Below are 22659 nucleotides of genomic sequence, written 5' to 3' on the forward strand. Positions count from 1 at the left end.
TTAAATCTGGGTTCGCCTCTGCAGTTGCACAGCTGGGGGCAGTGGTGCCATCTCCAGAGCTCTGAGCAGAGGGTGCGGAGGCGTCAGCATTGCACTTCAACTGGAGCAGCCTAAACCGGGCACTGTTGTGAGTACGAGCTGTGCACCAGAATAATATATATAAACCCCACACCCACCACCAGAAGCAGTCCTGGTTTCACATCACTCTCCTCAACCACTGCTCGCCACAACATTCCCTGTGCACCTGATATTTCAGCTTCCCTCATGGGACTTTCTCCATGAGCTATGCTCTCTAGGGCGCCTCCCTGCTTTTGTAAATGCCACTCCATTTATCTGGAATATTCTTTCTACCTCAACTTGCCATAGGTATGGCCTTCAATATTCAGATAAAGAGTTACCTTTTCCAGTAACTCCCAGGCTATCTTTGGTCACGGTTATCTATGCTCTCCAACGTGAAAACATACATCAAGCCGTCGTGTCATTACCAATTTGCTTTTCTGTCTCCCTAATTCCACTATCAGCTCCTTCTGATTGGGGCCTGGTATTTTCCATCTTTCAATGTCTAGTACCTTTGCACTGTTTCTGATACATAGCAACAGATAGATGATGGTAGAACAAATAAGCATATGAATAATGAATAAATGAATGTGGGAGGAAAGCTAATCTTATATTCCTGTTTTGATTTTTGAATTATTGTACAACTAAAAAGAAAACAATACTCATTTTGATAGCATTAATGTGTATGAACTTTTCCCCTTCCAAAGAATATACAACAAAACAGGATTATTCTGATTAAAACATTAATCTCTCTTGTATGGAACTCCTTTAAGCATGGTTGTTTTTTTAATCATAAAACTTTTCTCATATTCAGTTTACTATCAAAGTTACTACTTCTTTTCCCAGGGATATAAAATTGGGATGGTGCAAGTTCATTCAGCCAGAAGAGTTGACAAACCCCATCAAAAGCTTCACAGGACCTCTCAGCAGTGATGAAACCATAAACAGTGGGGGAACTCAAGGAGGCATTTAAGGGGACATTAGAGTCCATCAGGCCATCTTGTAGTGAGACTGTAAAAGCAATTCTTCTTGATTTCAGTGTGTTCCTCCAATAGAGGAGAGCCTACTATTTCTCCAGGCTCTCTATGCCTCTTATCAGAAATATTGCCTTTATAGTACCCCTAAAATCAGGTTCTGAAGTTAGAGTCCATTTCCTCCTGTTATATATTAGCAAAGGGTGCACACTAATAGGTTATCTTCACTTGCAGAGTGAAATCTTAGTTTTGGATTACTTGCAGTGCCTTTTAGGTGTGGGTGGCTTCCAGAGCCATTAAGCTATTGTGTGTCTAGGGGATTCATACTAACTAAATTAGTGAAGCATTGTGCCCACATCCTTGCTAAAAGAATCTGCTCTCACCTACATCACGTACTAGAAGAATGGGTCTCAGTGGCCATATTTATATGGTGATTCAATTTCCCTGACCTTAGCTATGCAGGCATAGGAAGATATCTGACCAAACCTGACTCAGTGAGATTCCTGAGGAGTATGGGAGAGATAAACTGGTGAGATGTGAGGAATGCAACTGCAAGATCAAATAGAACTGGACACTATGGCAAGTGTCAGTGAAATACAGAGTAATCAAGGAAGCTGGGCTACAAAGAAAAACAGCAGTGTAGAGCTGATGAGCCAAGAGACTCTAGGGCCCCATAACAGAGAAGCCCGGATCCCTGTGTTGCCTGGCTGTATTTCTATTCCAGTTGCTGAATATCCTAAAGATTAGTCTTAGAGAAAAATTCTTATTTAAGTTAACATGAATGTATTCCTCTTATTTACAAATAAACTACATTTAAAACAGTAATTTTCATATAGCTCTAACAATGATTTATGCGATAGTTAATTTTCTATGTCAGTTTATCTAGGCCACAGTGCCCAGATATTTGGCTGACCATTTTTCTGGATATTTCTGTGTGGGTGTTTTTGGATGAGATTTGCATTTAAATTAGTGGTCTTTGAGAAGAGCAGATTGCCCTCCATAATGTGGACGAGCCTCATCTAATCAGCTGTAAGGCTAAAGAGAAAGACCAAGTTCTACTTGCCCTCTGTTTGTGTACATACAGAGAAGTAAGAATAATTTTTACATTTAAAAATGGTTGACAACAATGAAATTCAAATTTCAGTTTGTCTTAGCCTGTTCAGGCTGCTATAAAAAAAAAAAATACCACAGACTAGGTAGCTTATAAAAGCAGAAATTTATTGCTTACAGTTCTGGGAGTTCAAGGCCAGAGTGCCATAATAGTTGGGTGAGAGCCCTCTTCTAGAGGACAGACTTCCCGTATTTCCACATGGGAAAAGGGGCTAGGGAGCTCTCTGGAGCCTCTTTTACAAGGCACTAATCCTATTCATAAGAGTTCCATTCTCATTAGTTAAGTCCCTCCCTAACACCCCACCTACTAATATCATCACTTTTGGGGAGTTAGAATTTCAACATATGAATTTCAACATATGAACATTTAGACTATAGCACAGTGTTCATAAATAAGTTTGACTGGAACACAACCACATTCATCTGTTATGTGTTGTGTATGATTGATTTCTCAAAATACAATGGCAGAGTTAGTTTTGACAGAGACTGTATAATCCACAAATCCATTTACAATCTGTCTTTTATTTTTAAAAAAGTTTGCCACCTTTAATGTAATCCAATTCTGCTATTTTATAGATGAGAAAACTGAGGCATTAAAAGATAAAACTAGTCTCGGTAACTCAACAAGAATATTAATGCAGAATTAGGGCTAAAATCTAGTTTTTCTGTTCAGTCTATCATGCTGAATTTAATAATAAAATTAGCTTTAATTATATTAATTTTTAAATTAAAATATGTAGCCTCCTTGTACTAGTTACTGGATTTATCTCAAAATCTTTGCTAACATCATACAGAAAATCCATCTTGATAAAGTAAAATATTGTCGTCATTTATTCACTGAAATGAACTTATATTGAATTATTCTTCAATAGTTCTAAATAGAAGTTATTATAGAACAAAATACTGGCAAGAATTCAATATTTCACTTCATATATCAATCAAATAAAAATATTCTCTGCTTTTAGTCCACAGAGCAGTAATATATGAAACACTGAAACACTTTCAGGCAAATTGGCCACATTCAATTTTCTTATGAGATGATTGACAATAAGATGAGAAATAATTCCTTAGTCTTTCTGTGTTTAGTGAACAGAGCTAGACCAGTTTTTTTCCGAAATGTAAGCTAAATTTCAGTCTTTTGTACCATAAAAAAAAACGTAAGTGTGTCTAAAGTCAAAGCATCCCATTCATATCACTAGGAAGACTCCTTAGGGTTTCCAGCGAAATCAATTACCTACCCCCTCCTTATAAAGCAATGGTTCTCAGCTAGTGGTGGTTTTGCCCCCAAAAGAATATTTGTCAATGTCTTGAGTCATTTTTGGTTGTCTCAATGGGAGACAGGAAGGAGGTACTCATGGTATTTAGTGGATAAAGTCCAAAGATATTGCTAAATGTCCTACAATATACAAGACAGATAACCCCACAACAAATATTTATCCAGCCCAAAATGTCAATATTACTGAGGTTGAAAAACTCTACAAATTAAATCACCAGATCCTAAATTTTCAAGCCATCATTTATTCATGAACTAGCACTATAGAGCAATTTTTTTTTTATGGATGTTTGTATGACAGCTCATTCTTTGAAATGTTTTTTTATTCATTTCTTTCTTCTAGCAAAGTGATAAATAAGCAAGGACATTATGCCAAAAATAATTATTTACTTTTCCCCCAGCCATATATGTCATTTATCTTAACCAACAGGTAGGAAGAGAATTTTCTAATGATTCTGATCACTTCCATAGAAATTTATTTTGACTGGTCAATTTTCTTCCTAGTAGGAACCTAATAAACTAAGACTTCTATTTGACTTTTATCTATGACACCTGGTATAGCAAAATAACTTAATGCTAAAACATAAAAACACATCCTAAGTCACATTTACCTTTAAATGGAAATGCCAAGATACTTCAATACGATTGTGTCTACATGGTTATCTCTAGACATTTGCAAAAGGCATCTTTAAAGGATAAAGCAAGAATGGCTCAGCAAGTTTCAGTGCAGTTTTCTTTTAATAGTGCTTTCCCTACATCACAGTGTAACCCAGCCAACCTTACTAAAAGGTGATATATTAAAGTCTCTTAGAGCACTAAATTAAGGAATGCCCTTTCACCAACATAATTAATAGATGAGGGGATTTCAATCTCTTTCAGTAAATATTTTCAAAGTAGATATCTGGTGCTACCTACTTACAGTTTCTTCCTTGAGTACTTATATTACTCTGTATCACTTTTACCACGTAATCATTATTGGTTCAGTTCCTTAACTCATCTTTCAGTATGGGGAACACAGGAAGTGCAGGGTGGGGCAAAAGGAGGTTCACAGTTGAGTAATTGAAACAGCTTATTCTTATATTATTATTTATTAATTATTGTATTATTTTCCACATGAACAACTGTAAACCTACTTTTGCTCCACCTTGTATATTACCTCAAGCTCAGTATTCTGTAATTAGACAAAAATACCAAGACCCTTATAACACCATTTGGCTCCCCTAAGTAGTGACTTTGGAGCACTGCATCAAGAGCACAGTTATCCATTTCCTCCCACATTTACCTATTAAAGTGTAATTCATATAACACCCAAAATATCTTAGGCTCTCTGCTAAAAGCTGTACACACCACCTTGTCTAAGACATAATTTCCTGACTTTAAGAAGATATTCAGATGAAGTAGAGAGCTAATAATACTACAACATGCTAAAAGCAAAGATAGAAACACCCACTGACTTTTATGGGCACGCATATAAAAAGAGCTTCATCTGGTTTTGGAGACTGAGGGAAATTTTTTTCTTAATTCATCCAGCCCACATGAGTTGAGTACTAAACTATGGGCAGGAGTAAGGCAGGAGAAGGTGTGGTTCAGGTTTTCCAGGCAGTGAAAATAGCTTGTGCAAAAAGCCCAGCTTGAAGAAACGGCATGACTTGAGGGAAGGAAAAACAACATATGAAGGCAGAGAAGTAAGAGAGAACAGATCACTGAGGGTCTTATATACCATAGCAAGGAGCTTAGAGTTTATTCCAGGAAGAGAACTAATGAATGTCAAACATGGGGGCATCCTGGTCTTAACTTTCATCTTAAGTGATCCACTCTGGTGGCTGTGGGAAGGATCAATTTAAAGTAGACAGCTGCAGTGTTTGGGGCTCAAGAAAAAGAGAGACTGATGTTGGGAAGCAGGACTAGAGAGAAGGTGGTGGGGTCAGAGACATACTTATGAGACAACCTGACAGAATTATTTGGCTGATTACATAAGGGATGAAAGCAAACAAACAAAAGGTATAAGCCCAGGTTTTCCAGTTTGGGTAACTTGGTTGAACGGGTGATTCTAGTAACTGGGAGAAGGTATCACGGAAAAGGATCAGATGTGAGTGGGCTTGCTTAGTTCAGCAATAGCCAAGTAATTCAGACAGAGGATAGACTTAGTGCTCTTTCTTTGTTGCAATGTTTTTCTGGCTTCGACCATCACAGTGTAAGTGTATCATCCCTTGAAGAAAACAAGAAGCTAATATGCCATCATTTCTTCTAGCCCAGGATATTACCTACCTACTATACCTTCCTATAATGTTAATTAGCTTTCCTGCATGATCCCTTAAGAAACAATTACGAAAGTCATTCAATGCTCTGTGAGTACAGGGACTTCAAGATGTGGAAACATTATGAGCCTATATAAATTGATAGAGAGATACTGGGTGCTCAGTTTTTAACAATAAAAATCAGATACTGAGTGTAGTGATGCCAGAGGCATAATTTTAATGAGCCAATGTCTCTTTAGTAAAGTGTCACACTTCAGAAGAGATACTCTCAAATGATACAATGCATAAGGCTCATCTGGATTGCTTGTTAAAATGTAGGATCACACTTTGAAAAACGCTTCTTCAAGAGCTCATTTTTGGTGGATAAATCTCCCTCCAAGTACAGCAATTCAATATATAAAATGCTGCTGTTAATGGATTTATAAATAACAAAATTCTCTCTTCATCTATCTATCTATCTATCTATCTATCTATCTATCTATCTATCTATCTATCTATCTATCATCTATCTATCATCTATCTATCTATCTATCTATCTATCTATCTATCTATCTATCTATCTATCATCTATCTATCTATCTATCTATCTATCTATCTATCTATCTATCTATCATCTATCTATCTATCTATCTATCTATCTATCTATCTATCTATCTATCATCTATCAGTCATCTATCTATCATCTATCTGTCTATCATCATCTATCTATCTATCATCATCTATCTATCATCTATCTATCCATATCTATCTATCTATCTATCTATCCACCCACCCATTGTCTATTTGTCTACTAATTAAACCTTGAAAAATGTTTAATTATTTGGAGGAGAAGAACAACACTTATCAATGCTATCCCTAAACTGCAATTCCTATGCACGTGCCTCTGAAAATGGAAGTAGAGAGGAGCCACTGGTTGGAGAAGAATTCCTAAATGCTTTTAAACATAAATTTTATGTGTGATAAACATAAAAATTAATGTCCTCCTCTTAGGGATTTTGTTATACCTGCCCTCACCCCACCCCATCAGTTATGGCATTATATCTTTCTCATATGCTCAGGAACCAAATTTTTTTTGTTCCACTCAGTTTTCCATATTTAATATTCAAAACTAGGTATTATTTTTAATTTTTTCAAATATAAAGTTCAATTTAACTTAGAATGTAGTTTTCCAAATGAAAGCCCTCATGTTCTCTTCCTTTCCCTCTCTCTCCAGAATTTCTTTCTTCCTTCATTTCTGACAACTGTAGGTAGAGCAGGTAGGTATAGAGATCCCTACCATTGTGGGCATCAGTAATGGCTGCTTTGGCCTTGGCCCCCAAGTGGACTGGCTACTTCTTACTTGGTACTATCACATACCGTTGGAATTTAAGGGACATGCACTTGAGTGGCCACTGCCATTCCCAGGGCCATCACAGGGAATGTTAGATAAAGGGGACATAGGCAGGATGCTGCCGAATCTTGACCATGGACACTATCCTTGGGAGCTCTGGTTCACAATCATATTCCTGTATAAATCCAATAGAACAGAAAAATCTAAAATTGTATGTCACATGACTAAAAAATCATGAAGATACACAGAGAAGTATATAAATAAACAAAAAATAAAAAGAATATGGACAAACATTCCTTCAGATTATGTTGTATCATCTACAAACCAAAACAAGGCAGCTGAACTCAATTGACTTCTCTATCTGTAAATAAGCATTCATGATTAAATCTTAAAAACCCACGAACTGTTTACCTAAAACCTTTTGCTCTCACTCTTGACTAAGACAGGATCTGTTCTGCTCAGATGCTAGCATAAGAGAGGGCATTTAATGGAGTTTCCCTCCAGCTCAGCTCAATCTATGGCAGCTTTTCTCAATGTGTGGTCCTTCCAAGAGCTGTTCACAACAGAGTCACTGGGAGAGCTTGTTAAAATGCAAAGTCCTGGGCCCACCACCTACCTACTGAATCAGCACCCCTGGGGGGGGGGGGCTTTAATGTGTGCTCTGTTTACAAGCTCCCCAAGTGATTCCTAAGCAGTCTTAGGATTTCATGTATCATTCACATGTTTGTTCATTCATTTATTCTTCAATAAACACTTACTGAACACTTTTGTTAGCCACAGATTTTGAATTAATTAGTGGAAAGGGGAAAGGGACATGATCTAGTTGTCTGTACATGAGCTGGGAGCCAGTTAAAGTTACACCAAGAGCTGGAAAGAGGGGGGATGTAAAGCCATTGCCGCAGAGGCAGGGCTCTCTTTCCCCGCAGAAAGTTCTCTACAGGGAAGGCACAACCCTTTCTTTCCCTGGAGACAAGCATTGCCCCATATTACTGTGACTCCACAAGTCATCCCAGAGCCAGGTGGCCCCAGACTTGAACCTCCCAGCCTCATCCTCCCTCATCCCCCAGGGGCCACACACTCCCATTCTTTCCTCCACAACAGAGGGCACCAGAAGACAGAGCTCTCCAAAGAGACGGAGGGTTTCTTATTGCCTCAGGAATTTCCTTCAGGCTGCCTGAGGAACATTTCACAAAAAGACAAGTCGCAGGGTCACTGTTCAGCATTCTGAGTCGAAGCCACCATTTGAAACACACCAGAAAAAATGTTCTCTACCCTCGGTTTTAATTCGGCACATTTTCTTTTCTTTCTCTCATTTTGTTAAAGGGGATCTAAGGCTGGTGTGCTGAGATGAAGAGACAGAAGTTTCTTTATTATCAGGCCCTTAAAATTTTGCCTAACAATACACTGAGTTTTCCTAAAAGCAATTTATGCTTCAAGGTTCCCATCTTGAAGGCACTTAGTAGAATTGGTCCATAACAAGTTCCCTGATGTCGCTAGCCACCATTCACCAGCATGTATAGATATATTGGATGTGTGTTTCCTCTCTTCCTGTAGAAACTTAAGTGCTACTCACTAGCATGTGGTTCACTGATATTTTACCTGCCATGTAAAGATTCAGAATTTTAGATATGTAAGGAGACTTTGAAAGTCATAAATTTAAATCATAAATTTAAACGAATCTCAATCTAGTTGTTTTCTAAGAAAACATGAAAGGGAAGTCAGTTTCTGGAATTCTTGGCATCAACTGTAAAAGACAGACCCAATTCATTTTGTCTTTAGGATCTTGCTGTGCTTAAGAGACAATATAATGGACACTGACTGCCATTATAAGGAATTACAAAAGTGGAAAACATTGGCATTTGGGCAGAATTGGTGATCCGGTAGTCTAACTTGATCACTACTTTTTTCATTATTTCCTTTGTGTTACCCAGTTCACATTTATTAATCCTTCTTTGGCTAACATAAAGAGTGAACAGAAAAAATAAAATAAAACAAAACTCTGAGTTTTTGACTGGATTCCAAAATACTGGGAGTTTACTATGCATAATTTTATAAGAATTCAGAGTATAAGCTGCAAAAGTACAATCTAAGAAAATTAGAAGTGATATTACTGACTGTATATGATTTACTTCAAAGAGGTCCTCTATCGAACCTTCAATGGGACTCATATTCATCAATGATATGGAAGTATATTCCTTACTTTTGTCTTAGTCTCATTAGAATCAGTAAGTGACATACCTTTTGTAGCTCACCAAAGAACCAACCACAAAGTCAGAAGTTCTGTCCTTCCTTCTCAGAACTTTTATTCTCAGACACTGGGACCACCATCGAACCAGACAGCAAAAACAGAAATTCAGAAGTTATCCTATATTCTTCTTTCCATCACAGCTAATCAACTCAACAAGGTCCTTTTTATTTTACCTCCACGGCTATTGCCTTAGCCCAGGTCCTCATTAATTCTCCAGGCTTCTAATCTCATCCCTTAGCTTTCAGTCCCACCATTTCCCATCCATTCTAAACATTACATGAAGAGCAGTATATGTAATACCTGAATTCAGTGGTTACCTCCCTGATCAGATCCTATCAATGGCATCCCGGAGTTTTCAAGATAATGGTGAAATGCCTTAGTTTGGCAGACAAGGCCCTCTATGATTTAAACCCTGATGACTGTTCTAGTCCTTTCTCCATTTTAATATCTAAACCAGCTTCACTATTTTTAGCCCTAATAAAGTATGCTCTTCCGTGCCCACAGAGCATGGCAACCTTCATCACAGGGTATCACAGTATTGGAGTTAAGTCAAGCCAAGACGCAAACACTTCATTTTAAAGATAAGGGCACCAAGCTACAGAGAGGTTAAGTAACTTACCCTAGGTCACACAGCTGATTAGGAACACAATGGAATTAGAGCCAGTGTTTAGGCCTAACTGTCCAAACTGTAATTTCTTTAATCTCCTTCTGACATTGCTCAGAGTGGGCAAAGTCATATTGTGTCTTAGTATAAAACTTGGAAAATACTAAAATCATACTGACCCTTTGGTTTTCATTAACAAACTGGCTTTAACATGTGTATACAAAGTCTGTTGCGAGTACAGATATTTCCTTTCCCCCAATGCAACCTATTTTTCGGAAGCCTTTCCTTTAGTAAGCACACCAAGACTTCAATACAAAGAAAGTTCTCTGCTCTAAGATTAATCTTCACATTCAACACGTTACCAAAATAAAATCTCCCAAATAAAACAATGGATAAGAAATATGCTAAGAGCTGCCTTTCACTAAAATAAACTTGACTTTTTTTGTGATCAGTAGTAAGATGAAATACATAAGAATGAAGCCAACAACCAAAGAGAAATAGTTTGGAAAGGGTCCCCTTTGAAATTTACCCATTAGAAAATAACTTCTGTCTTTTGGCTATCATCATCATGAGCCTGTCCAGAAATTCATTTTCAAATCTTATTTCCAAATGCAATCCCAAGTTTAAAATTCAAGTTGGTTGGCATGTTCAAAATCTGCTCTGACATGGACCAAACAAGTAATGAGATGTTTTCAGAAGGAATAAGCAGTATATTCTGACATTCATTAGGTTTAATTCATGCTTCAGAAAGTGGCCTTCCCCCTTCTGATACTTTAGTGCCCTGTTTCTATTAGGAAATGAGAAATGCAGAAAACAGAATTATGAAGCCATTTCTAAATATTAGTGTAGTACTGAAAAAAGTTAACAAAGAAACACACATTTTCAAGGAAAAGATAGGGAGGGAAATTGGCTTACGCCCAGTCTGTCAGAAATGGTGAGTGATCTGGGTTTAGCTAAATCTGATCATGTCATCATGCCCTACACTGCATTTACTGATGAGGAAGGGCACTAGAAAGGGCGTATCACATTAGAAAAATGCTTGTTAGAGAACAAAAATTACCTGTTGAATAGGGGAATTTGGTTTGCTAGTTTAGGATTTCAATAGACTCCTGGAGACCCAGAGAACCCACCCATCAAATTAGCATGGTGGTGGGAGTGTCCAGGGAGGTAGAACAAGAGAGTGTGAGGGGAGGGAGCAGAAAGTAAGGAAAGAATAGTAAAAATTATTGTTATTAAATATTTAACTTCTAGACTAAACCAGGGAAAATATTGACCAAAAGATGCAAATGATTAGTCAGAAAATTTCATTTTACTTGAAATATAAAAGCGAGGCAAGAATACATAGGGACTAACAAAACAAAGACAGGACAGCAACAACCCAGAGGGGGGAAAATTACATAACGTTCATATCCAGAATGTTGATACTACAATCACTCATAGACAAAATCAGTCTCCACTTCTTTCTAAGTATTGCTGAAAGAATTTGGTATCACTTCATCTTTTTAAGATATTGAAATATGCTCAATATCTGAAGTCTCCTGGGATAGCTATGATCTTTCAAAAATTCAGATGTCATTTGAAAAAGAAGTTCTCTAATAAAACACATCCTGTTGTTGGATTTGAGAAAATTGGAAGAATATACACAAATGTACTCTATTGGATGAATTGTTATAAAGCACCATGTTAATAAAAGGTGTTAATAAAGGATGGTAGGATTGAGCTGTGTGCCAACAACAGTCCTGGTGTAGTATTGACAATGTCTGCTGATAAATAGCATAGACTACTTTCAATTAAAAAAGATGATACGTCTTCTAAAAGTAATCTACCTCAAACAGGCACTTCTCTGCTGGTTGTGTGACAAGTAAATGATGAATAACATTTTCCATTAAAAAGCTAGAGTATCAATTAATATATATTGAGGGTCATACACACACACCTGTTAAGATCATTGTGTAAGTTAAAAAGCATTACTTTGGGTGAGCCAATGACTGACTTTAAATGAAAAATGCTTCTCATAGCGCATCAAATTGCTACAATCAATTTTCACAATTATGTTAGATTTGTCAAGACATTCTTTCCCCATGAGTCTTGATTCAATAGTGATTCTGGAGGAAAATTTACCTTCACTGGTTAGTTACCTGGTCTCATTCTGTTTCTGTTTCGTGCCCTGTCATACACGTGGTCCCAATACAGGAAAAGCACTTATATCCCAGAAAGCTTCTTTCCCACTCCCCATCCCCAAATCTGCTTTTCCTCCTAACTACTCTTCTGGGGAAGCAAACCATTACCATGACAACAATACGATGGGGGTTTGCCCAGGACGTGGGGGTAGTTTGTGTTGAACAGAATAAGGAAAACTCAGATGGTGGGTAATACATACTCTGTTGGGAAAAGCCACTTAGCTGTCCAAAACTGATTGTCCACGTCAAACTTGACCCAACCAGAACACAGGCTCAGGGGAAAAAGCAGCACAAAAAAACATTGCAAGTGTAGTTCATTCAGGGCTAATTCTTTAATCTTTCCTTATGGCTGAATGGACTCAATGTCCAGTGGTCATTAAATTAAAATATCATATTAAAATGGAACAGAGAATTAAGAACTTTGCCTTGCCTTTTTAACTTCAAATGGCTGTGGGACATCCAGAGATTAGCACTTTTCCCAAATAAATGTTACCACGTTCTCTTTTCTGGGGGAAAAAGACTTGTTTTCTGCACCTTCTAAATTTCATTTGTATTCCTTTCCTTACAAGGCAGATGACAAAGGTAAATTATTACGGAGTCGTGGGGGCTTTTTCAGTATCTGTAATGTATTTGCTTCTAGGAAGATGAGTGCTGCAGACACATGGTAGCAGCCCTAGCTCAGGTGTAGTACCATTCTTTTGTGTAACTCGGAGCTGGAGAGAAAGCTCCACTCATCACTCAGTACATATTTAACAATACTTTTCACTACTCACTTCATTTAGAAGATTAAAATTATTACGCTGTTTCTAAAAGAACAAGAACACGGAAAAAGTCACAATCCGATGAGGTTCATTCTTTGTCTTTACCTGAGCAACCACCTAAGGACATAGGACTTTTAAAATAATGAGGAGAATCCTTTGTTCTCTCAGGTTCCATTTAAAGGGAAAGTGGGTCGAAGGGCTTCCCCAGGGAGAGAAAAAACACACCCTGGAGCCAAACACAGGGGAGTAAAAGATTTCACTCCCACCGCTGCTCCCACCCTCCCAAAGAAGTTAATTAATTCTATTTTGGGGATATCTGGGAGGGGTGGGGGAGCACTCAGGAAACCCATTCTCTGCTACCACAATCGCAGTCTCCAGTGTGGCTCAGATCATCCTCTCCTCCCTGACACCATGGGGTGAGGGGCTCTGAGGACCTCTCTCCAGCCATGGGCAACAGAGCCATTACTGCATGCATTTCTGCTCCCCAAAATGTGCGTCCCAGCCCAAGTGCGAAGTTGGGTGTTGAGACCTGAAAAGCACAATTAGAGCCATTCAAAGCAGCAAGTTACGGTACCTTGAGAAGCCTGACAGATGGGAGAAAGGCTGCGTGGCACAGCTTCCGGATGGTCCAGTTTAGGGGTCGAGGAGCATCAGTTTGATTCATGACCCCTTCAAAATTCCACCGGGAAAACCAGAAACTGCAAACCTGAGCAATGCCTAGAAAATAAACGGTCCCCCACGCCCCTGGCATCCCATGGTCATCTCCACATCTGCAAATTCCATTAGGGCAGAGGCTTCCTGGAACTTGGGAGACTAGTCAAGTGGCGATGCCCGAGCCACTGAACCTTCTTGAGAAAGCCACCTCCCCTCCGCCTGCAGCCTTGCTCATGCATACCAAATGCGGCTGAATGGAAGCACGCTGCCTGCTGCTCCGGGGAGGGGACTCACGGTTTTGAAGGAGAGGGGCAGCCTGCAGGAAACAGCCTGCGGTCGGAGTCGGAGCAGCCTGCTCAGAACGCGCGCTCCCTCTCCCGCTCTCCTCCCCGCACACGCAGGGCAGGCATTGGGGGAGAACCCGGGCCATTTGCTCTGCTCGCTGGGTTTGTGGGGGGAGCCAGGAGGAGAGGAAAAGGGAACATCAATAGAGCCAGAATGGGGAACTTGCACTTTCTTGCACAAAGCATCTTTGAGGGGCTGGAAACTGGCACAGGGGGAGGGGCTAGGACACAGAGGGAGAAGGGATGCCTCCGAATGGTAAGATAAACACTTTCCTTCTGATTTATGTGCCAGAAGAAATTGAGAGCTGTTGTCAAATGGGTCTATACTAAAAGGGATCTCTGTCGTGTTCTGGGGTTTTTATTAACTGTGATTGACTGTCCTCATCCTGATATAAACGTTATATAGATGCCAGCCTGCAGAAAGAAAAGCAAACTAACATACACCCTGGGAGCCGCGAGTGAGTGATTTCTTTCATAGAAAGCAGTGTAAACTAATGTGTCTTTGGCTTATCTTTTAACGTGGCAGTTTCTAAATTGGGGGCTATCCCCTACTGGAAAGCTACTTGATACTCTCTCTGCGACAAAAGTTTAACCCTTAAAGTGCCAGTGGGAATGCTTTCTATAAAAGATGGAGTTTCCTGAAGTGTGGATACCCACCCCCAACATTTTCTAAGGATGGCTTTAAGAGAGAGTTGCTGTGTTGGCGAATATGGTCTTTAGAAATCCTGTGGTAAGAGAATAAAGGGGAACTTTTCAATTTGAAGGTAGAAATTGGATAATTTCACTTAGAGTAGTGAATTCTGAGGATTGGGCACTTGCATTGCCCAAGACCCCCTCCCTCCCTCCCATCAGACCTCAGTGGGTGCAGGTGACTGATGGCTGCCGGGAGAATTCCCATCCTTAGAGAATTGCCATCTTACTTATTTTTCCTCTCTATGTTCCTCCCTATGAATATACTGATTTTCTCTTTCTAATTAACTTGAAGATACTGGTAAATCTCAGGCTCATGACTACTATGCATTCTGAAGCAGAATGGGGAGAGGTCAGAGCAGATGTGATACGCAGGGACTCTGCTGTAACTCAGAATGTGGATCCTCTCTGGAGTGTAATAAACACCTGACATACTACAATACAACACTATTTCCCTCACAATGGTCCCATGTTCCAGATCTAAGGACACTATTGCAGAAAATCTAGTCCATTAGTGGAATCCATACCTTTGATTTGCTTTGTATAATAAAATTCATGCACCTGATTGTCTTCTATTAAGCAATATTACTTTAATAAATCCCACACACAGTAAGCTCATTTTCTGTCACCATTCCATTTCCACAAAGGATTAAAGGTAGTTTTACAACAGTACCAACTAACATGTCCAGCATTTCTAAATACAGTACATAAGTTCATGCCATTGGCAACCTTATGAAGTAGATGTTATGGTCAATATCCCTATTTCACAGGTTAAAAAAGTGAGGTTTTGAGAAACAGGCCTAAACCACATTATGATTGAAACCAGTCTACCAGACTACAAAGATAAGCTTTCCTTTCTCACTTATTTCTTTCAAAATTAAAGGAGCCATAGCAAGAAAGCCATTGTCTCAATTTTCTGGTGATTTTACCTTAATCAAGTATTGAGGTAAAAGATCTTGAAGAAGAAATGCTCTGCATTTCAGATTACTTCTTTGGTGTGCTGTTGATGTAGTAAACACTATGAATTCTGAAATCAGGCTGCATCGTTCAAATTCTAATTTTGACCCTGGCCTGGGGTAATTTACTCACCTACCCTGTGCCTTAGAGTCCTCATCTATAAAACGGAGATAAAAATAAAATCACATTCCTAAGGTTGTTTGATCATTCATGAGCTAATGTCAATGAAGGACGTAGAACAGTGCCTGGCACATACTGTCCCCTTATGCCACGAACTATCTTCCAGGCACCATGAGCTGATATTAAGGACAGAACCCACAGATAATTTCCAGTTAGTGAGCACAAGTGTGCATACTTATAGCAGCAGCTAACGAAGTCAAGTAAGGCAGGCTGAACCCCAATGCTTCTTATGAGTTACCATGAGTTTAATAAATGGGGCCAGAGGAAGGCGGGAGACAAGGGGCAGTATGGATTTCCTCATGCAATACTGCCGCGAGGTATTCATCAGCGCGCAAGATACTGCCTTCAGTTAGGCTGCAAGGCTCCAGCCTTTCTAAGCTATTAAATGCTATTAAGTGGTTCCGTTGCGGCTGGGAGAAGTCTGCTCCACGAAAATGCTAAAACACTGCAGTTGCCTCTCCCCCGCTCTTCACTATTCCAAAATGTTAAGGACCCCACAAAAATGACAGCATCATTCTGAAAACACACAGCCTTTGATCCCCCTAGCCCTTTTAATTTTTACTCAGTAACTTTGGTCAAAGGGAATAGTTTGGAACTCTGGAATGGGGAAGTAGGAGCATCCACAGCCCTCTCTAACAGCAATTAGAGGAGAGGAGCACAAACCTCCAGAGAACTGATTTGAAGATTACACTGCAAAAGAGGTGAAGATCAAAGGATCACAGTGTGCTAGAGGAGGCTTTTCTTCTCCCATTGGAGTAGTTTGTGCCAGAATTGTTTGCTATCCAAACATCAAAAGCAGGGTTTTCAGGACTCCCCACCCCCAACTTTCAGGAAAGGATATTTTCACATGGAATGATACCTCCCTGGGTTTTAGAGAGGAGGCTAATGAGAAAAGAGCAGAGAGAAGCAAGCCCAGCCCCAGGAGTTAGCATCTCATAAATCCAAAATGCCTGTTTACACATTTTATGAATGTGGATATTTATAAATCTACAGAACAAATTCTAGCAGGCTTAGAAGCCTGGCAAGACCATATGAGCTTTCAGTATCCTACAACACAGGAAACCCAGCACATCAAATCTCTACTCCGTAGCCTGCCCTCGAACAAGTTAATTCTCTCCCGTGCTACATAAGCCTACTTCCCACTTATCATCATCACTTTTTATTTCCCGTGTAAATGATGCTAAACTTAAGAACCATGATAGGATTGACCTTCCTTAACGCTGACAATAAGCCACAATATACGCTCCACTTTCCTTCCTTTTGAAAACCACGTTCTCCTGCTTTAGGAACATCATGGCAGCCTCAGTGTAGCACAGCACCGCACTACACATTGTCTTCCTTTATACCCCTTAATATAAAAGGGGCTGACCCATGAAAACCTAAAAAAAACAGAAAGGAAATCACACAATAACCAGGTAGTTGAGAGTGTTCCAGAGCCTCCTGCTGAAGTGTGTTTTCTGTTCACGACACTCAAAAAATGTTCCAATGTAATTTTTCACAGTTTGTTATTATAGCATTGGAATTCATAGGTATCCTGGACATTAATTGAACAGAAATTTTGTAGCTCTAATAGATGAATGTAGAAGAATAATATTCAAGTATCCCAGGGATATATCAGGACCACCCCAATGGTGAGCCTTTGTACGTAACTCCACTTGCCTCTATAACTTATAATCTCAGCATTAACATCCTGCTTGCCTTATGACTGGCCTCAGTTATTAGTTTTGTTTTGTTTGAGAATTCGCCATTTTTATCAAAAAGTAATTTGTGTTTTGAACTCTATTGCAAATTTATCTCTTTTTTTCTTTAAAAAGCATGCTTTTCCTGTTTCTCCCCTTTAACTGCACTCAAATACAGTTAGAAATTTTTAGAAGCTCCTACAATATTTTCAAAAATATTAAATCTCTTTATAGAATCCATTGACCTAAAGAGCAGTTCTTATTTAATTCCAAATCTTGAAATAGATAAAATAACTTCTTTTCTTTACTTATTTTCCCCCTTTTGCCATCTTTTATAGGTTATAGATTCTAAGATACATTAAAATCTATCCAAATAAATGACTCACATTATTAAGTAGCTTAAACAACATTTATTCTTTGTAAAATGAAAAGATCTCAGAATTAGGATAGCTGTCTACTCTGTTTTCTCCCTAGAGTTGGGATCTCACCACCTGCTTCCCTTCTGCATGAGCAGAGAGCAGGTGAGTTTTTGAGGCAGCCCATTCTGTGGTTGGACAGCTCCAGTTGACAGAAATTTCCTCCTAAAACTGAAGTGAAATGTGCCTCCCTATAACCTCTAAGTCGAGTTTCTCTTCTAGGGAATGCCCTCCAAATGTCTAACGACAGGCAACAAGCACCACTCAAACCTCCTCTTCTCTACATTGGACATCTCGGACCTTAAATCCTTCTGCACGTGTTAGAGTGTAGTTATTTAAAACCCTCTGCAGGGCTAGAGTCAATAATATGTTATAGGGGCACTTTAAATATAATAGCGTCTAATCCTCTTAAATCCTTTGACTTACTTCTCATAAATCCCTTTAGGGACTTTCAAGAGGAAACTCACTAGTAATTTAGCTTCTTCTAAAATTTTTCTTCATGAAGTTTATTCAACTTCAGTTTAAGTAACAGCTGACTACCCCCACCCCCGCCCCACCACACATACTCAAAGCAAGTGTGCCGAACAGAACCTCTGCTGCAAGGTGACCTCCATTCTCCATCGTATCTGAAGCCTGAACACTTGTAAATCCTTTTCTCTTTTTCTTTTTTACCCTGACTCATAAAGGAGGTAGTGATATGGCCCGGATAATGGGAAGCCTATGCTCGTATCAGAAAATGAGCAGGGCTTGGGCCGTCTGTGCTTCATTCTCACTGTCTTTACCCTGTAGCTTTAGTATCAGACTCAATTCAAACTCAAGTCCCACCTCTCTTTAGCTGTGCAGCCCTGGACCAGCTACTTAACCGCTCAGAGCCTCAGTTTCCATGTTGTAAAACAGGGTCTGTAACAGTTTCCACCTCGAGGTTTCTGGGAGAATTAAAAGCAATCAGCACAGTGCTGAGATAATAAAAACACACTTCAGTGTAATACAAGGATGATAGTGTTCGTTCGCTGACACCACTGGCATAGACCTAATGGCCTGGTTTAAACCCCAGCTTTACCAGTGCATGCAGTGTTGGGAAGTTTCCTAACCTCATCATGCTTTGGTTTCTCATCTGCAAAGCGGGGATAATAATACTACCTATGTCAAAGGAATATTGTAAAATTAATTAGATAATATGTGCGGAGCCCTTAGAAGAGGAACCAGTATGTGGTAAGTGCTCAAAAATATTAGTAATTTATTATTTCCAATATGAAGTCATATGTGCTGTCCTTCCCAAAGCTGCTGCTCTCAGAAAACAAAGCAAAACAAAACACCTGCCTTTCCTTCTTGGCTTCTTCCAAGAAGACAGTAAGCTGCAGAGAACACAGGGGGAGAGAACCACACATGGCTCTACTTAACTGCTTTCTCTCTGCAGTGGAGAGGGGATATCTTTTACTAACAGAGTCTAAAACTTTAATACATAAAATGTTTCACTTTGGAAAATGCTAAGGTATATAAGCAGCTTCTTTCACCAAAATGCTAAGGTCTATAAGCAGCTTTTTTCACCAAAAATAGAAATCCTACATATACACCCACACTAAAAATGTATAACAAATTTTCAAAGGCCAAAAGCTAAAATACATCCTCATTCAAGCTTTGAAACTCTAAAACCTCTATTCACAAAGGGTGTAATTTTTTTGTATGATTCTGAAATTTTAATGAATCCATGGAGGCTTGTTAAAAATATAAGAATTTGAGATGTGCATTTCTAAGCCAATTAATATCTGCATTTTTAAAATATGGTAGATGTTCTTTGTTCTGAGCCTCGACATTACACAGACACATACACCACGTGCACACAAACACACACATGCACACACATAAGATAGGTATTTAAGATAATTTTGTATTATAAAAACCATAAATCTGGCCAACATGTTAAAGAACTCATGAATTAATATCTTTTGGGAGGAAGATTTAAGTAGTGAATCTCCAATTACTGTTTGTATACACTGTGTATTGGAAGGAAGCTCAGCATTTCAGTGCAGCATTAGTTCTATCTTTTGGTGAATGGATACTCAAATTAGACAAAAGTATAAGCTCAAGCCTCACATATATCTTCTCAAACACCATCTGACTCCCACCCGTGAGAGCAGAGAGCCTGCCCCAGCCACACGCACTACTTTGTGCATCTGGGCTTCTGACAACCATGGCTAGCACTGGGTTGAACCATAAGGTCTGTTCACCTGGGAAACAGAGACATGCTGTGATCTGGAAAATTCTCAAAGCCTCAGCTCTGCACGGTAGAGGATTTTAATGAAGAAAGCTAATGAAAACCATACTTGCTATTTTTGTCAGCCTGTTAATGCTTATTCTGGTATAGTTTAATAACCACGAGCCTTTTATTTTTATTTTTATTAATAATAGTAACAGGGATTACATGATTTTAGTTTCTGAGGCGTTGGTCCAATTTTTTTTTCTCATTAGGAGGCAAAATATCCATGCAAACAACAAGGATTCTGAAGTCAGGGAGAAATGGGTTTTAATCCACATTAAGTCATTGGGCAATTCATATAACTTTTATGAATTCTCATCATTAAAATAAATACAGTGGCTAATTACCATAATATTAACATGATGATTGATAATTTTTTGAGTACTTACTATGTGCTAAAGTTTTCTAAGTGCATAGCTCATTTAGTTTTCACAATAAACCCATGAGAGTTGCAGCATTATTATTGCATATTACAGATGAGGAAAGTCTCAGGGAAGCATAGATTCAGAGAGGTTACAAAACTTGCAGAGGTCACATAGCTGGTAAAGAGATTTGAATCCAGGTCTATCCGATTCTATAATCTGTGCATCTGATTCTGTAATCTGTGTTTACCCATCACAATATGTTACTGCCAGTTAAATTAAAAAAAAAAACAAACAAAAAACTTCCTGTGGCTTTCCAAAAGGAAGATAGCATTTGATCACTAACATAGTCTGAAAAGAGGAAAAATAACTTATTGGACCCAACTTTAACATTAGAATCCCGCAGAGCACAGGATGGATTAGTGGTTTTCCCAATGGTTCAGGTTTCTTATGTTTTCACTGCTGACTTCCACATTCCTTCTCTACTCTCCAGTTCTATTGGCAGGAAGCTCAGGCGAGAGATAAAATTTGTCCTTACTCATTTGGTATATCCAATATATAGCACAATGCCTGGGACACTGTATTTATTAAGTGGAAAAATAAATGTTTCTGAAGAACTAACATAATTCTTGCAAATGTGTGGTAAATTTTATATATATACACACATATATATAACTTAGTCTTATATATAGAAAGTTATATATATACATATACATATATATGGTAAGTTTTATATATACATATATATACTCCTTTAATTCTTATTACTACCTTAATTTTATACCACTGCATTTTTTAGAGGAGGAAACTAAGGCACAGAAAGGTTAAATACTTTCCCAAGTTCACATAGTAAGTTTCAGAGTCATAGTTTTAATTAAAATACAAAATTCTATATATTTACGTTTTATACTACATAAATAAAAAAATAAAATCTATTTTAATGCAATTAAATTAGTTTCAGATACTCTAGTTAGATAGTTTATAAAACTGTGAAGTATCATTCTTCATGATTAAAAGAATATTCTAGATGTTAATCAGGGCAACATGAGGCTTCAATCACACGAAGATATACTTGGCCAGAAAACCTGACCATTATCATAGTAAGTAAATACCGAATGTATCTGTGAAGTCATATAAATAAAAATATGATGATTATTCAAGTTTACCTGACTTTCATATAAAATGTACAAAGCATTTGGGGAGAAAACAAAACAAAATAGTATCAAAATTCTAGTACTGACCTGTAGCTATTAAGTTAGACAACTATACAGAAGAAGAATTTGATTTATAATAGCTTCAAAAATTGGCTACTAAATTAGATTCTGACTGCTGTTATTCTAAATCTAGCCAAAGCCATCCACAGGAGCCTAAATGATACATGTGCCGACATGGAGTGACTGGGAAGTAACTGTCCCTGGGAAGCCTTCCTCAATAAGGAGTGGAGAGGTGATAATAGGGGAAAGAACTACCATGTTTTTTAGTACCTGAAATTATTCCAAAGAGAAAATATTGAGAAATGATTGTTTTAGAAAATAATAGGTTGATAAAGTTTTAATGTGTGTATTTTTTCCTTACATCTTAAAATTTTTCAAGTAAAGTACTGGCTACAGATCAGATGAGAGAATAATCGGTTCATTTTCATGAAAACGCCTAGAATTAAGACAGATCAAGGCACTTCCCATGAGTAAAACCATTCAGTTCTCCCTACTGAAGCTAGGACAAAACCCAAATACCTCATCTTGGCCTATAATGTTGTGACTGATTTGATCCTAATTCTCCAGCTTTACCTCTGGACTTTTCCCCACTCATAGTGCTTTAGTCACACTGAATTCTTTTGATTTCTGTATTTCCTGTCACAGGGCGTTTATCTATGGTGTTCTGTCTTCTAATGCTCCTTCACCCAGCTCTTCACAACATTAGCTCCTTCTCACACTTCTGGTCTCACTCAGCTGAAGCGTAATCTCCCCAGAGAATCCTTTCCTGATTTCTCTACTGCTGTTTCATTGCCCACTATGGCTTGTTCGGATTCTTTTTACACTTATCAGAACCTGTAACTATTAAATAGTCGAGTTTTTCATTTTAGCTCTTCATCTCCTACTTGAATGTAATTTCTATTAGGGCAATTATCAACAGGTATCCCAGGTCCTCCAGAATGTCTAGAACGTGATGAAAATTCAACCATAATTTGGTGACTATAGAAAAATGAATGACAAATGTTAATGACCTAGACATGTTTGTTGTGTTCTTTCTTTCAAGTCATTTAAAGTGATCTTATGGTGCCTCCTGCTTATTGGCAAACTGGTAAGAACACATTGATTTTTCAGT

The 22659-nt window shown here is 38.4% G+C and overlaps 1 protein-coding gene across 16 annotated transcripts in view; it reads right to left on the reverse strand.

The window, feature by feature from the left end:
- Positions 1-22659, reverse strand: part of TRPM3 (transient receptor potential cation channel subfamily M member 3) — a 656939-nt gene that overhangs the window by 397100 nt on the left and 237180 nt on the right. For 11 of the 16 annotated variants that reach the window (XM_087823178.1, XM_087823180.1, XM_087823179.1 and 8 more), the window contains exon 1: positions 13370-13546. The exons of the other annotated variants lie outside the window; for them this stretch is intronic. In XM_087823178.1, coding sequence (XP_087679304.1) covers positions 13370-13546 — 177 coding nt within the window. Of the gene's footprint in view, positions 1-13369; positions 13547-22659 lie in introns of those variants that run through there. 16 annotated transcript variants of the gene reach the window in all.

Source organism: Miniopterus natalensis, chromosome 12 (genome assembly GCF_054644295.1).
Source record: "Miniopterus natalensis isolate mMinNat1 chromosome 12, mMinNat1.hap1, whole genome shotgun sequence".
Classification (NCBI taxonomy): domain Eukaryota; kingdom Metazoa; phylum Chordata; class Mammalia; order Chiroptera; family Miniopteridae; genus Miniopterus; species Miniopterus natalensis.